At 44.7% G+C, this 16,880-nt stretch overlaps 1 protein-coding gene and 1 non-coding gene across 7 annotated transcripts in view; both read right to left on the bottom strand.

Moving 5' to 3' along the window:
• The window catches only part of SPTBN1 (spectrin beta, non-erythrocytic 1), a 197,656-nt gene that overhangs the window by 96,474 nt on the left and 84,302 nt on the right, over window positions 1–16,880 (bottom strand). Inside the window, exon 1 of one of the 6 annotated variants that reach the window (XM_072742175.1) lies at window positions 12,142–12,795. The exons of the other annotated variants lie outside the window; for them this stretch is intronic. Coding sequence (XP_072598276.1) covers window positions 12,142–12,250 — 109 coding nt within the window. The 5' untranslated portion in view covers window positions 12,251–12,795. Of the gene's footprint in view, window positions 1–12,141; window positions 12,796–16,880 lie in introns of those variants that run through there. 6 annotated transcript variants of the gene reach the window in all.
• TRNAE-CUC (transfer RNA glutamic acid (anticodon CUC)) lies at window positions 2,608–2,682 on the bottom strand. Its single transcript has one exon. It is a non-coding gene; the product is annotated as a tRNA-Glu (tRNA).

Raw genomic sequence — 16,880 nt, 5'->3', positions numbered from 1 at the left:
TTCTCGTGGCTATTTCTTCAACAGTTTAAAAGGCCACGCTTGCACATTAATCTGGTATCTACATTTCTGAGGCCCTGCCTCTGTTTGCTTAGAGTATTATTAACTGCCTGGCTTCTAGAAAAACATTACTCATGCTGTATCACTGTGAGCAAAGACATATTTGCAGTTAGAAAAGTTGCCTTCATTTACAGTCACACAATACAAAAACCTGAATGAATGGCTACCACACCCAGAGAACGGATTTCAGTTTCACAGGGTACACTTTTACCTCTCTAGCTAGGTACCTGGATTACATTAGTATGACCCTAACCTCCTGGGTCAACTACTCTTGCTCCATCTCAAAGGGAAAAAGTAAAAACAGCAGCAAGAAGAGACAACCTGATGTCTAATTAACTTGAGTATCTCTCCAAGAACCACAGGCTTCCTTCTTTTCTCCTCACCAAAGTTCAATTCCCCAGCATCCTGCAGACCACAGGGACTACATGAGGGATGTCCCTAGAATCTTATCAAAATTTCATTTTATCAAAAAAATTGACACACATAAGCCGTTCCTGAAGTTCTAGTTTATTAGCCACATCATAGAGTCAAAACCATTACCATGTGATTCACTCTTTCATTCAACACATTATTTATTATGTGGCTGAGGCCACTGTTTTCTCAGGGGAGGAGAGGCCACAGGGAGGAAGAGTGACTAACTCACTTTAAAACAACTATATATATATATGTTACTGCCTTCATCACTCCATTCACTCATTATTCACACGCCAAGCACTAGGAAGGCATAACAGGGATGAGCAAACACACACAGGCGGTGTGTCTTCCGTACTCAGCCATGGGTACTTTCATATATAACTATGGTGACCCACCACCATTCAGCTTGCCTGGGACATGGGGAGAGTGCTCAGAAGGAACAGCCACGGCTAAAACTAGGATGAATTTGTCAATCAATACGGTGTACTAATTTCGGATTTACAGCCACCCCAAGGGCTACTTATGTTTCCCAGTTTTTAACAGATCAAGAAAACGGGGTCCAGGCAGGTCACTGGTGAAGTCAGGATCTGAATGCTGGCTTATGTGACTCCACGGTCCAGGTGCTTTCCACCACGCTGTGTTTCTGAGAGATAAAATGTCCCAACGCTGAACACCGCCTCCCAACAGCCCTCAGCAGCCCCTGTGCACCAGGCCACCACCACTGCCAGGGTCTGATCACTTTCCTCCTCTGCTCCCCCGGCCACTCCCACCCAGTCTCCACCACAGACTGTGCAGCTGGGATTTCATCTGCTTGGCAGTTGTTCGCAGATAAAGCATAATCTCCCTCTAGCACTGCAAGACTGAAGTTTTTATAGTGAGTCGTTTAAACCTCTGCAGGAATAAACGTCTCCTTCAATAGAAATCAGGGCACCATTTTCAAGCATCAGAAACACACTGCACTAGACTCTACTCACCTCTCAACTCCTATACATTCACACCAGAGATCTAGAGAGACTCATTGGGATTTAACAGTTCAAACAGACTAAGCAGACCTTCAAAGACTTCATATACATTAAAATAGATCTTCAAAGTTTCTCTTAAAAAAAAAAAAACTAATTCAATACGCCAAGGCCACTCTCTGCACGTCATGGATGCCACCAAAATAAGGCCTATGGTTTGTATAAGGATTTCTGGCCAAACATACACACACTCCAACTAGCCTGTACTTACGCGACAGCTCTCACTCTAAAATTCCATCACAATTACACTCCGTGGGGGGTGGGGGTAAAATTCACCCAAATAATGACCCAGCCTATGTAATTTCCTTACCACCAGAGAAGAACAGAGCCTGCAGACTTTTTATGTTTTGCTCACATTCTTCATGAATAAAGCGTGCCTCAGTGATCCTCAAATTAACTTTCCACTTGCATCATTTCAGCAGTAAAAGAGACTTTAAGGCCAGATCTTTCACAAGGCCTTTGTGAAGCCAAATATAGGCTGGCCTGTGTGTCTCTATGCTACTGTGATTACTGGATTTGCCACTTAAAGGCCCTATGCCTCTTGAAAACAAGGTTGGAGGAGAGAGAGAAAGGCTAAGAAAGGCCTTTCAAAAGCACACACAGTAGAGGCATTCACCAATCTATGGAGGGTGGTTAATATTACTTTGGCTACAGTAGTTCTCTCTGACAAAGCGCTGGATGCTCTGGCTCCAGATGTAACTGCCTTAGATGCTTTTTATGAACTTAAGAGAGCCATACCACTGCGACCTTGAACCTACATCAAAAGTTATCAGACTCAAATGACTGCCGTCAGCCTTGTCTACTTTCTAAAGAGAAACACAAAAGGGGGTGTTTCAGTTGGGTGCATTTTCAGGCAAACCAAACACTTTTCTAACATGCTAAAGGAAACCACACCCAGAACAGGTTTCAGGGTTTGGGTGGGGTAAGATATCCAACTTATGTCCAAAAGACTGGCCCCTGTTGGGCCCTGCTTTGCCATTTGACCAGGACCTGTAATAATGGCTGCCACTGATTACTGAGGGCCCATGTCCCAGACAGTTTCCATGGAGAACCTCTCTTACTCTTTTTTTTAAATTATTTTATTTTTATTTTTAAGTAGACTCCACACCCAGTGCGGTACCCAACATGGGGCTTGAACTCATGGCCCTGAGATCGAGAGTCTGATGCTTTTAACCAACTAAGCCACCCAGGCACCCCAAAACTGACTTATTCTTAGGACAATCTTCCTTCATAAAAGTATTAACCTAATCACAAAATAAGTGAACAGGCTCAGATTAGTAAAAAAACAAAACAAAACAAAAAAAAAACCTGCTCTGATTTGAAAAGCAATTTGGCAGTATTCGGCAAGAGGCACAGAAATAACCAAATACGAAAGTTTATGATATAATGTTAAGTAAAAAACAGAAACAAAACACCAAAAGTTGGACTCAATATTCTAATACTGTTAAATTATATAATGCATACAGATAAGAACTATTGAAAAGTAAGAATTTGCTCAGAATGCAGTTGTTTTTTTTTTTTTTGTTTTGTTTTTTTTTTTAAAGATTTTATTTTAGAGACGGAGAGCACCTGGAGGAGGCAGAGGGAGACAGCCTCCAGGAGACTCCATGTCTGCTCTGGGCTTAATCCAACCTGAGCCCAAACCAAGAGCTGGATGCTTAACCAACTGCGCCACCCAGGCGCCCCTGGGATTGCAGGATCTTAAACTATTCTCTCCTTTAAAGGTATCATAATTTGACTATGAAATAATTATTATATAAAAAGAATTTTGGAGTAACATAAAGAAAAGCTAGAAATTTAACTTTGTCCATTAATGACCATCAATCCTGCTGTGGTAAGAACATCATCGGAATGGCCTCCTAACTCCTACTACTTTCATTACTTGTGGCCTTTGCCTCAGGAAGGTTCTGGAGTGGTGCTAGAGGAAAAGAGAAGTAACTTATCTCCCCCATCCCTTTTCTTTCTTCTTTAAGTGGCAAAAACTTCCTGCCAACAAGTTTCAGCAAGTGCTTTTTCTCTCCTACCTAATCAATACCCACTAATTTTAAAGCTTCACCTGTGGACTCACAGGAAATGAGCACTTATCAAGTAACAGCTATTTAGTGTATTTTAAATCCACTTTTACAGCCATACCTGAAGGCATGGGTGAGTTTGAAAGCGGTCTCAAGTCTAATCAAAGGCAAGAAGAGTAACATTGGTTTAATATAGGATAATTTTACTAAGATGGAGCATGGGCGGAGGAGGGGTGTATTTCAGCTCTAAAAAAAAAAAAAAAAAAAAAAAAAAAACCAACTTAGAAGTATATAAAAGGTTGAAGTCATAAAGCAGGTATGGACTTAGCAAGACTCTACTTCCCAGAACACCGAGCTGAAATTCTGAAAGAATGTAAAGAAAACGAACCCAGGGAATTTTGTAGTTCTCCATTAATACCAAATGGGTAAATGAAAAGAAACTGTGCTTTTCTTAACCACACCAATTTCAAAAACTGCAGGATTAGTAAATAGGAAAATCCCAGCCAAATTCTACAAAGACTTACAAAGCTAGGAATTAACCAACCAGGCTTTTAAAGCCCTGTAATCTAGGGTAATACTAAACTTTCTTTAATTAACTATTATACATTTAGATGCAAGATTACTTTTATAGTTACTTTAAAATGCTCTAGTTTACCTAAAAGAAAAAAAAAACATGAAAATCTTACCTTTAATGCATACTTCCTATAAAACACATAAACTTTAAACCTCAGGAACGTCCTAACTCTTCTGGGACTACTTCCCTCTCTGCTCATAAGGGTAAGGAGGCAAGAAGAGACTATTCCAAGGCAGCACTTCTAACACTTTAATATCCATACAAACCACCTGGGGATCATGTTACAATGAAATTCTGACTCAGTAGATCTGGGATGCACTTGAGATTTCTAACAAACTCTCAGATCATCTGTAGGCCACACTAAGTAACCAGGTTCTAAGGAACCAGGTTCTAACCTTGCAGTTCAGAACTTGAGGGGTCTATGCTGTTTCTAAGTTTCTCACCCTACAAACCCAAGAGCCTCCCAACTGGTCTCCAGACTCTTTCTTGACCACTACCCTCTAAAGCAATCATCATACTAAGCCGTCAGACTCACCTTTCTTCAGAGGAAAAAAGAAAAGTCAGAACATATCACTCTCCTATCTAAAATCCTTCAGTGGCTTTCCACCGACTTAACCTGATTTACAGGATCACGTATCCTCTGGCTTTTCAATTATCCTTCTAGTACCCCTCCGACCTGCCCTTTGTCACTCTGCACTCTATAAACTCTGGCCACTCTGAACCTGCTCCACTTTCCTGAACCTGCTCCATTTTCCTACCCTGGTCCCACACCTCATGGTTCTCTACCTTGGGTCCCTAAAACCTGGAATAAGTTTTTTTTGTCCACTTACTTCTATTCCTCAGTAAGCCCAACCAGCATTTCCAGCATTCCTGAAATACACCTTCTCATACACTTCCTAACCATAGGATAGTTCCCATCGAAAAGCAGGCAATCAACGAATTTTTGTTAATAAAAATGCAATCCATTTTTAAGAATCATTTGTATCATTGTATTTCTTAGATTTTTCTTGCTCTGAAGTTGCCCAGTTTAGTGACCAACTACTGAGCTTTTAAATGGCAAGTCCTTTGCGCACCCATGAACTGGTTTAACAATTGCCAGAATTTCTTTTTTTTTTTTTTTGAGAGAGAGCGAGCAGAGGGAGAAACAGACTCCCTGCTGAGCAGGGAGCCTGATGCAGGCCTCAATCCCAGGACCCTGAGATCATGACCCCAGCTGACGTTTAACGGACGTTTAACCGAGCCACCCAGGTACCCTGTCAGGGTTTTAATTAAGCCAATCTAGCAAAGGTTACTGAAGGTAGAAAAAATGCTTACTATTCCCTTATCATTTATTTCATCTGTTATTAGTTTTTCATAACTGGGGGCCTAAAAATTGATTGAAACTTGCCAGGCAAGAGGGAGAAAAGACACCAAGAACGAAAAAAGGCTGAGATCTACCTGACTTACATGCACAAGTGTGATTCCACTTTAAATAGATGTTATGCCTGTGAAGCTATGGTTAACTGAAAACCTGAAGCTCTGTCACTATTTGTGTCATGTTCCAGAAGAGAGGAAAACGAACCCTGAAGTCCATATTTAAATTGCTGTGCCATACTGGACTTCTTAGGAGTTTGTTCATATATAGTAGTTTTCTTTTTTAAAAGAAAATATGATGAAAAAAAAAAGAAAATATGATGAAAACATTAACCACACTTGACATTTTAAATAGTACGTGGATGCTTTCAAAGAAACATCATATAGATTATGGCATCTGTTGTTCAATGCAACCCTGGCAGGTAAATCTGCAAGGTATTCAGTAAGGGAAGCAGACCTGATCTTCAGATATCCAGGAGGCCTCCCCACTGGCCTCCCTTCCAGATACCAAGTTACTGGGATTTCTGTTTTTCAAGTGAAATGCAACAGATTCTTTACTACAAACCTAAGTGGAACTGAGATGCCTTATGAACTGTTGGCACAACCTGTAGATATTATGATCTTTTAATTTTTTTTTAAGCTTGGATCTTTCTGGATAGGTCTTCACATCAACTCAGTGGGGAACTGCTACAGACAACTGGTGCCTCTGGCAGATGAGGTGGTTGAGGCCTGCAGATGTTAAATGGCTTCTCTAATTTAGGGGGACAGGGGCCATTCCTGACTCATTAAATGCCTTTCCACTACTAAACTATTTTATTCTAAACATACTTCTTCACGACTCTTCATTGTTCAGTAAATCAGATATAATATCTGGTCCCATTTAGGAGCGATCCACGCAGTTGGTTCCTCCCCATCGCTAAATCACAAAGATTGTAGGAATGACCCAATAAGGGAGGATTTCTCAAACTTAAGTGTGCATCAGAGCCACCTGGCAGGCTATAAAAACACCAACTGCTGGGCCCCACCCCAGAGTTTCAGAAGTCTGGCCTGAGAAATTATATTACTAGCAAGTTCCCAGATCACATCGATGCTGGTCTGGGGACCTCCTTTTGAGAACCACTGCAATAAAGACGTCCATAATAACAGTTTCATTTATTTACTCTTTAACAGACTTGGTAACTGCTATGTGTAAAACAGGTTACATCAGGCATTTGTCTTTATGCCCCTAAAACTCTGTGAAATGTAGAAAAAACAAAAAGGTAGATAAACTGCACCCAAAAGCAGTTATGTGAAAATGACAAAATGAACAAGAACTTAAAACTTTAAATCTTGCAGGAAGGGAACCCAAGCAGAGATTCTGACCTCCCCTCTTTGTGGGAACACTCAGAACTAAGTGGCATCTAAACTGGAACTCAAAAGTAATAATCCTGACTAAAGAAATAACTCCCAGTGCAAGAAACCTTGAGAACAGCCTCTCAAGGGCAGGAAAATGCAGGGTAGGTTTAGGGGATCCTGAGTGCTATTGAGGAAGGAGTAGCAGGAGCTGGAGATAGGAAGGTCAGCTAGAGTCAACTCCCAAAACTTTTTACACAGAAGACAGCTCTAATCAGGGCCCAGCTTTAGGCCCAGTTGTTGTGGGGGTGGGGAGGGGAGGGGTAAGACACTAAAGAGACTAAAAGAGACATAGACGCAGTGGAGGCCCTAGGCATATGAAGAGGGGAGAAGAGTAGAGTCATCAGAAAACTTCCTGAGCAGTCAGGTCATTCAATTTGTAAGAAAAATGGTCTCTTTTCCTCAAAGGGAGTTATCGATCACCTCCTCTTCTTCCTAGCTGGCCTCCAACAGTCCTTCTAATGGAGATCCCAGTCAGTGAACTTAAGCTAAAGGAATCAGTATTCCCTTGATCATCAGAGTTCCTGGCCCACCAAAAACTGAGAGCACATGTCCAGAAATCTGAGCTCGTTAATTTTCCATGCCACAAGAACGTATTCATGATATCTAGGAAAGGGTGATGTGGCTAATACCTAACCCACTTTGTGGTCCTGGACCCTTCAAATGTGGAACCAGAAAACCTGGATTCTGAAGATGTAGCTTCACACCAATTGATTTGAATCAAATGATCTGCCTATCTACCTATACGAAATAAGAATATCTACCCCAAAGAAATATTATTATAATAAATGCACACTTACTTAGAACTTATTAAGTACTAGATCCCACACTGGGTACTTTGAATAATCTCATTTAGTTAATTACGCAAGATCATACATATTAAAGTGCTGTACATATTAATAGTAATTATTACTACATCATTCAAAAAGGATTCTAATTCATAAATCTGTTAAAAACTTCCAAATTTTGAGCTGAAACTCTGGCAAAAGATATATATTTTTTTTAATTGGTGAATTGTCGCACAAAGTTATCTGGCCTTAGAATAGCTATACTATTGGCAGGTATCCAGAGCAAAAAGCCAATCTTTTATGTTTTCGTTAAACCCAAAAATGTTCTTTTAAATCTTGGCCCCCACCCCGCCAAGAGAGTTCTCATTTGTCACCAACTCATTTCACTGTCAGTCGGAAATATTTGAAGGCTAATACTTTATATCTAAAACCTTTAAATTTTCTTCATGACAAGAAGGAAGTGTAAGCTCGGCAATCTTATTTCTGTAAGGTTTAAGACATTATGCAAGACAAACATCTAGGTACCCTAACAAACTGGCAAGTTCTTAAAAACTTGAAAATAAATTTTCTTCACAATTTGTGGGCATAAGACCAGCAATATTTTTCCCCTAAGAAACCAGGACCCCATCCTCACCCCCTAAAAAATGGAACAAGGCAACTCTGAGAGAGCATGTACTAAATTCCTCTGTAATCTCCTACGTCCCACTAAAGACTGACTACCCCATAACACTTTCTGGACGAAGGGACAAGTTCATGGAGCCGAAACGCTAAGAAAAAGAACCTTCTCCAGAAGTATAAGGTGCTAGATGCCAGGGTTAGGCTGCAAAGGTGGCAGAAGAAGTTCATTTTGATGCTTTTCAACTAGATCCTGTCTTCATTACAACTCCACTGCCAGGGCCAAGAGAATCAGTGCTCTCTGGGAAGCAGGCAGACAGGAAAGAGGAATCAGGTTTGGGTGCCTATTTCACAATATAACCTCATTACTGTTATTATCATTATTATTGTCATTATTGCAGAAATAAAATAACATTAATATCTAAAAGTCTAGGAGAAGAAGGTTAGAGAACAACAATGTGTGCTGCCTGAGATCAATAATGCCTGCAACCCCTGGTCAAGCTATTTGTCTTCTCATCTTTAAAATCTCACAGGTGTGTTATGAAGGCAATATACCACATACAAAGCTCCTACTAACATGTCTGGTACATGGTAAGCACTCAATTAAATCTTTTTCCCCATCAACCCCAAAAGAGGAGACAAGAAGCTTTATGGAATAACTGGAATATGAGCAACTTACAAATCTACAGGAATGATTTCAATGGGTAAATGGATGAGTGGGGCATTTGAGGCAGAAGGCAAATGGATGAAGCCAAAAACCCTGGGCTTGGTTTTATGAAGAGCTGTAAGCCTGCCTACCTGGAAGGTAAGATTGGAATGTAAGTGCCAGAATAGGAAGCAGTTGGGGTGGGGCCCTATGGGGGAGGGTCCACCGCCAAGTTAAGGAGGTTGGATTTTAACTTAACACCTTAGGCACAAGCAAAAGTTTCTGAGTACAAGAGCAGCAATATTCTGCTATAAAGAATTAAGCTGGCTGATTTGAAACTGGAGAAAAGGTATTATCAACCTGTTACTACAAACGTTTTTCTAAACCCGTGAGGCTAAGTTTTTGTTTCCGCATTTCTCTTTTATTTAAAAAAGAAAAAACTAATCCAACTTTGAAGATACAAAAACAGGCTCTGAAAAAGGTGGTAACTTAATTTTGCAGATGAACAATTTGAAAGAGAGAGTGAGCCTGCACTTTGGGTGTGTCTGTTAGGTGTGCTGGGTGTTGGTGGTTAACGTCTGAAGCCACCAGAGGCTGAAGGTCCTGTCTCTTGTCTTATGCCAGGAGTACTAAGTATGAAAGACATCACACCACACTCAGTCCCCTAAATCAGAGTGTAAATAAGTTTACTTATTTGCTTACCATCCTAGTAGACCAAACACATTTTAATATCATACTTCCCTTAGCTAGAACATCAAATCTCATCCCCTGGTCCCTCTTGAAATTTTTAGGATTTGTGAAAATATCTGAAAACAGCAAAAATGGAGAAATAGCTCCCACAAAATCACGGTACTTTCAGGCAGAGACGCTAAATGAATGAATTCGTATAACAGGCATTTAAAAAAATCATTTGAAAGGACCAGTTTCCAATACTGGGTTTTAAGTGCTAGGAAGGATGATACTCAAGATTAAAATAAGGAGGGGAGGGGTTACTTTGGAGGCATGTATAAAATTAAATTATATGATATAATCTATGTATTATCAAAGTTGTGACAATTTGAAGAACAAACACAAGCTGGGGGTAGGGATGGGAAAAGGTGTTAGCAAAAATTTTCCTAAAGTTGCTTAAAATGCCATCAGTTCCATTTGTTGTTACTATGGGGCAAGCCATGTTTGTAATTCTCTTGGGATCCACCATACTTGAAAGTTAATTCACCCTTTCTCAGTTCCTTAACACGGGTGGTTTTCTGTTACAGAAATACCAACACTAAACTTGTGTAACTCCTAAACCACAATGTTTAGAAATAAGAAAGTTATCTGGGCTACATGAAGGAGCAAAAGTCATTAAAAAAAAAAAAAAAAGAAAAGCCACCACACAAAATGTGAAGTCTACCTCTTTAGAAGGGATTTCCTTGACAAACAGTAAGGAGGTAAAAATATCAGGGGCACATGGTGATTTTTTTTTTTTTTAATTTTCCTCTATCCAGAGAAGACAGTTTAAGACATTTCCTGTGTGTAAACTCCACCCTTTTGGGGTAGCAGTTTTACAACCATCCTCAAAGCTTTCAGATAACAGCCTTTTGTTATGGGTGGGACTATGAGTACACTGCTCCCCACACCTTAAATCTTCCCCCTGGCTTTGCATTTTATCTTACTACAAGGAGTGGGCTAACTGGATGTTGGTAATAGGTTTTCTGATCAAGGATCCACCATCGGGTGCCTCATCCTCCACAGTATGACACAGTGAAGCAGAGAGACTTAGACATGCTTACTAGAGGTACACTGAATTCTCAAAACCTAAAACTAATGGGGCTTCCAGCATGGACCCAGAAGAACAACAGACAAAATACCATTACTCTTTCCCATTTGCAAACTGCCTCTACCCCCCACCCCCCTCCAAGTTTTTCCAAAAAGCAAATTCCACCTTCAAAGAGCTCAAGGGGGAATGAAGCAAAGACACATAACCATTCCCTGGAGGGAATGGAGCTTCTGCTAACTGCCCCAGAATGCAGCATAGACTAGCAAATGTTTAAAATCACGTCCTGTTCTGCCTCTTGTTTTCCAGACAAGTGTCATTACTGTCAACTATTTCACAAGACAAATAAACCTGTGAATGAAATATATCCTCTCTCCCCTTCCCAATGAAAACAATCTAGGACTGAGCTGCTTCCTTCCTTCCTCCTCCTCGCAGGAACAGCGTTTGTGGCTCTGAGAAGAGTTCAAATAAGAAACACAGAGTGTGCAAAGGCCACTGTTTCACAGTGTTAGTTAGAGCCATTCCTGGCCTACAACCGATTCCAGGGGCTTCCAAACGGAAGGAGTTCTGTTTTCAGTTATGAGTCCTTTTTCATGTATAAGCTCTGAGAAACCGCCAGCCAGGCCTTCTGGTTGGGCAGGGACAGCGAAGGGCTGCAGAGGCCACCGCAGCGGTGGGCTACAGGCCCATCATCCCACACGCTGCTGTACACAGGATCCTGCTTTCTATAAAAATATATGCGGTAAAATACTGGATTCATTCAATTATTGGAGACTAATATAGACGCCAAGAAACCTGTAATTGATCCAACTAATCCAACCCATAGCAATGGAATGACAATAACTGGCTTTCATTATAAATTACATAGACTACTAAATTGATGGGAAGGCTCTCCCCAACACAATACATCAAAAGAGTTAAAATTAGGCTTCGGAATCAAAACTGTAATTTACCCAAGGCTTAAGAACAAAAAGACCACTCCCTCCTCCCCTTTGCTATTGTTCTACAGGACTGGGTGTTGAGCAGTGCACTTTACACCTTTAGGATTCCCAGAGGTAAGAGGCTGGGGGGGGGCTGGGAGATAGAGGTGACCCAGAATTAAATGTCTGCATACTAATAGGTCTATTACCATTGATCCACTGAGCTGCAAGGATAGCTAGGAGGCCAGAAAATAGGTGCTCAGCGGGTAGCAGATGATACCTGACAACCAAGAGAAGCAAAAGGATGAGAGAGAGAGAGAGAGAGAGAGAGAGAGAGAGGGAGGGAGGAGAGAGGGAGGGAGGAGAGAGGGAGAGGGGGAAAGAGACTCCAAATGGTGGCTTTTCTAGAGTTGAGTGAGAAACTGTCTCCTTTAAGGAGTGAATGGGGTGCTCGCAGCCAACCAGAGGCTTCAGGGCCGGGCGTGCGGCGGCCCGTCTTCATTAGGGTCACGTACCATATGGCACAAATAAAATCTCGGAACCCCCGTAGGCACAGCCGCAGGGCAGGCCCGGCCTCTGGGAGGCGGGGGCTTACCTTGAAGCTGCTTGAATCTCCCTTCCAGCTGGTTGTAGTTGTAAGGCACCTGCCCCGTGTACGCCGGCGACAGCGGCCCCGAGATGCTGGACGTCCTCTGCAGTTCCATTATGCCCCGCGTAACGCCCCGGCGGGCTGCACCGTGGAGCTCCCGCTGCGGCCCCCTCCAACCCCCATGCAACTCGCAGCGCCTTGGCTTCCGCACGCCTCGGCTCCCGGCCCCGGCGCAAAGGGCTGGACCTCAGGCAAGCCCCATTCCGGTCTGAAAGTCCAGCAGACGGACCTGATAGCGAGCGAGGCGGCTGCAGGAGAGTCCACCTTAGCCCGGCCAGGAGTCACCGCTCCGGGGTCTAATTCCTTCCTCGTTGCTTTCCTTCCTTTTGTGGCTCCCGACTAGAAGCTTAAAATAAATTACCGAGGAGGGGCGGGAGGGCGGAGGGAGGGGGGAGGGAGGGAGGGAAGGAGGTGCAAGTCCTACTTTAAAAATATTTTAAAATATGGCCAATCCCGAGCGTGCCCCGGTCGCCGCGCCCGGGAGCTCGCGGGAGCAGCACACACACCTCCTCCCGGCTGCCCGCGGCGGCCGCCGGTTTGTAATTTAATCGGGAGCCACTCTGCGTGCGCCGGGCGGTGATGTCACCTGATTAGCATAACAGCATTGTAGGGGACGCGCAGGCCGTACCACGCGGAGGGGCGCGGGGGGGCGCGGGGGGCGCGGGGGAGGCCGCCCCCGCCCCCACCCCGCCCCCGGGCGCCCGGCGCGGCCGCAGCCGCCCACCCCGGCCGGGCCCAGGACGCGCCCGCCGCCGGGCCACTTCCCAAACAAAGCTGCCGCAATTACAATCTTTTGTTGGGAGCCTCCTGTAACGGAAAGTCTCCGATTACGATCACACGCAACGGCGGCGGACCGGCCGGGCAGCGCATCCCCCGCGCGGCGTCTGCGGGCAACGCGGCCCCGGGGGCAGGCGCACCTGGGCGGCCGGGCGGGGCGGGGGCGGCGGGCAGCGCGCGGGGCCGCGGCCGGGGAGGTGCACGCTCGGCGCTCGGAGCGCTCCCTCCCGCCGACTCGCGCGGCCATCGCGGCGCGCTGGGCGGGAGGCCGGCGGCGGGAGGCCGGCAGCGCGGGCCGGGCCTCGCTCACGAGCTCCAGGCTGCGCCGGCCCGAGCGCGGATTTGCAAGGCATTGTGGGAGAAAGGTGCGCAGGCAGGTAAACCCCGCGGGGGTCCCCGCGCGCGCCCAGGGGCTCCCGAACGCACGGGGGAGGCGACCGAACAGAAACGACCCCTCCGATCCTACTGTGATTTGTAAAACGAGGCCCCTGAAACTTTTGCTTCCTTCCTCCAAGATGTTAAAGCCCTCTTTTAGTTTTCTCCCATCAGTCTCAACCAAAATAAAATTAAATTAAAAGTCCTCGACAAAGAACAGTGATCAGAATGTATCTGGGGGGAAATAACTGACCCTAGTTTTTAATTCCCACTTCCTTCCCCCCCCCGCCCCACCCCTGCAACTAACTACAGGCAGACAACAAATCACACATTTTGGCTTTTCCACATGGAGCCCCTGCAGCAATACTCACTGAAGAAGGTAATTTCGTTCCTAAGGGATTCCAAACTGCATCGAAGAGGTGGGCCTTCCCTGCAGGATTACTTTAGGCCCCAGGGCACTTGTAATTCAAGCAACTGCATCCTGTCCCAAGCCGGAGTTAAACCCTAAGGACTAGCCTAGCTGCTCAGCTGAACAACTCCCATTCCTAACATCTACTGGACAGGCTTTTAAATACACCCAGTGTCCACCTTTAGCTCTGTAAAGCGAGGTCCTGGATTTGAAGACATTTCTCAGTATCCAGGATGTAATTTCTAAAGCCTTTTTAACCGCCCACAGCTGCAATTCACAATGCTGACAGATAGGAATATAGCAAAATGTGGGGTTACTGGAAGAAGCACTGGACTAGGATTCCCAAGACCTGAGTTTCTAGTCCTGGCCAAGGCTCTTAATCATCTATGACCTTAGAAGAAACCCTGGATTCCTTCTAAACCTTCAGTGTCAGGGATAATTAATACCTACCTCTACAAGGTCAATGAAGGAATGATGTGAAAATACCCTGACAACCATCATACCTTTCAAAATTAGGAGTGTATTTTGAAAAATACACCTCTTGCGTATTTTCCCTCACATATCACATCAAAGCCACAGAAAGTAGAATGGAGGGGCACCCGGGTGGCTCGGTCAGTTAAGTGTCAGCCTTTGGCTTAGGATTAGGTCCTGGGATGGAACCTTGCATTGCTCCATGGGGAGCCAGCTTCTCCCTCTCCCTCTACTCCCCCTGCTTGTGCTCTCTCTCTCTCTCTCTCTCACTGTCAAATAAATAAAATCTTAAAAAACAAAAAAGTAAAATGGAGAATTTTCTTAATTAAGATCTTAACAGGCCTTCTTCACTATTAAATATTCTATATTAATATTAAATATACTTCACTATTAAATATGAAGCGTTAAGTCTCTAAGAGTCCAGCTGTGGGCCGAGACAATGAGACTGCAAAGTGCTTGCCAATTTACAATGCTTTATTTTTAATCTTTAAGCCACTTAGTGAATAGAGTATGAGTCACCACTCTTGGAGTCTCCCTTTCAGCTCCCTGTGGTATGGGGAAGTAGGTGAAATAAGCTTTCTAATTAGCTAGGTTACGTACTAGGTGATGGGGGTAGAGGCCGGGAGTAGTATAGCCACACTCAATAATAAAGAGCAGACTCAGAACAAGCCAGGCAAAGTGAACACATGCCAAGTATTGGAAAGAAAGATTTTGAGGCTAGGGCACGATTTAATAACCCTGCAGGGACAGAAGGTGATAAGTGGGAATCTATTTGGTGTGATGGGGCCGGGGAAGAAGAGGTCACAACCCTAATGACTCATCTGACCACCTCCAACTCAACAGTGGGGAGGAGGTAAAGGAAGGCCAGGCACACTCACTCCTTATTCCATTCAGTATTTACTGGACGCCAACTGTGCGCAAGGCACACTGCCCAGGGGAGGATTCAGAGATGACCGGGAGAGTTCCTGGCCAGAGGAGATGGGACGAGTATGCAAAAAGACAGCAGAGAAACAGGGTAAGGAAGGAAGCTTTAAGAGTTCAGAGGGTAAGGGAGACACTACTGCCTAGGGAGACACTACTCTAGGAAGACAGGGAGAAACAATCCAGGAGGGACTGGCATTGTGACCAAACCTTGAAACACAGGTAGAGTATCAACAGGCTGGGAAAGGGCAAAGCCTCCTCTCCTAGTGAGGAGTGGTTGGGAAGCAATACAAGTAAAGGCACCAACAGGACTGTCCCAGGAACAGTACCAGCGAGTGCTGCGGTTTGACTGGAGCATAAGGGACTGTCAGGCAGGAGGGTAGCCCTGAGGGAACTAAGCCTGGGCTGGAAACCACAGGAGACTTTTCGGGCAAAGGAGGATGGGGTCTGGGTTGGGCTCTAGGGAAGATTAATGTGGCAGTGCTCAGCCAGGATGGGCAGAAAGAGAGAGAATGCAAGCAGCAAGGTCACTCGGGTGGTGACTGGCATTCTCTGGGTCAAAGGACTAGTCAGTGTGAGGCAATAGGAACAAAAAGGAATGGACTGATGCAAGAGTTAATCCACAGGACTCTGGTAACCAACTGTCCGTGGGTGGGAGGTTCAAAGGCTATGGTTGCAGAAGACTCTGGGCTGTTTAGAACTGGCTGTGGGGCGTAGGGAAGGATTGAACATTTCTTTTTGGATACACTGAATTTGAGTTACCTGCAATACTGAGGGGCGGCAACACCAGAAGTCGCCAAGGAGGTGGAGCAGGAGATCAAGGCTGAGAATAGAGTCCCATGCAGTGAGAGAGACTGCTGTGGGCTTAAACCTGGGAAGGTAGGTAAGAGGCAAGTGGCTGTGCAGAGAGCCCTGGGGAAGGCCAGGGTCTGTGAGGAAGAAGAAAAAACATTGGAGATACCAAAGAGCTATGGAATGACACTCCAAGAGAAGAAAGAGATACTTAAAAAGGGGGGGGGGGGTACGATGGCATCACAGGTTGCAAAAAGAAGGAGGAACAAGAAGTCAGAGAAGATGTGATCTAGTATGTGAATGAAGAGGTCAGTGGAGTAATAAAAGCTTAAACAAGGTTACAGGGAATGAGAGAATGAGAAGCAAAGAGAAGAGCACGAAGGTAGAGGTGGTGGAAGGAATGGGAGTGGAAGGAGCAGGGGAAGGGGCTCTGGGCCAGGGTCCAGCTGAGCTCATCCTCTGTGCACAGGTTTCACCCCTGAGTTGGTGTAGGAAGGAAAAGGCCGGTGGGGAAAAGGGCTCAAAGGTATAGGGCTCAGCCTTAGCCAAGAGCAGATACCTTTACTTTCAGAGGCAAAAAGGAAAGGACAGGGACATTGTGAGGAAAAGAAGAAATTTAAAGGAATTTACCCAAGTCTAACTTAAGAAAGCAAGAGGCCAGAGGTCCTACCCACAGTTTATCAGTAGTGCTCTAAGAAGAACCCTGAAGACGACACCTATGGCAAAAACACACAGCATGTGGAAGGGAACATGAAGGGGAGGCAAGATAGTTTTCGGAATGCTCAGTAGTCAACCACGCTTTCTGCAGAAACAGACCCTGTGATTTCAGCATCCCCTCTATCTTTTCTCATCTAAAAAACTAGTGTCTCTCACCCAGGCCAGGGAATATCAACACACGTGGCCAACTCTGAGAAGCAGTTGTGCCTGCCTTCCAGCTGCA

The sequence above is a fragment of the Vulpes vulpes genome, chromosome 16, assembly GCF_048418805.1.
Source record: "Vulpes vulpes isolate BD-2025 chromosome 16, VulVul3, whole genome shotgun sequence".
Lineage (NCBI taxonomy): Eukaryota > Metazoa > Chordata > Mammalia > Carnivora > Canidae > Vulpes > Vulpes vulpes.
This window is presented reverse-complemented; position numbering and strand designations above follow the sequence as displayed.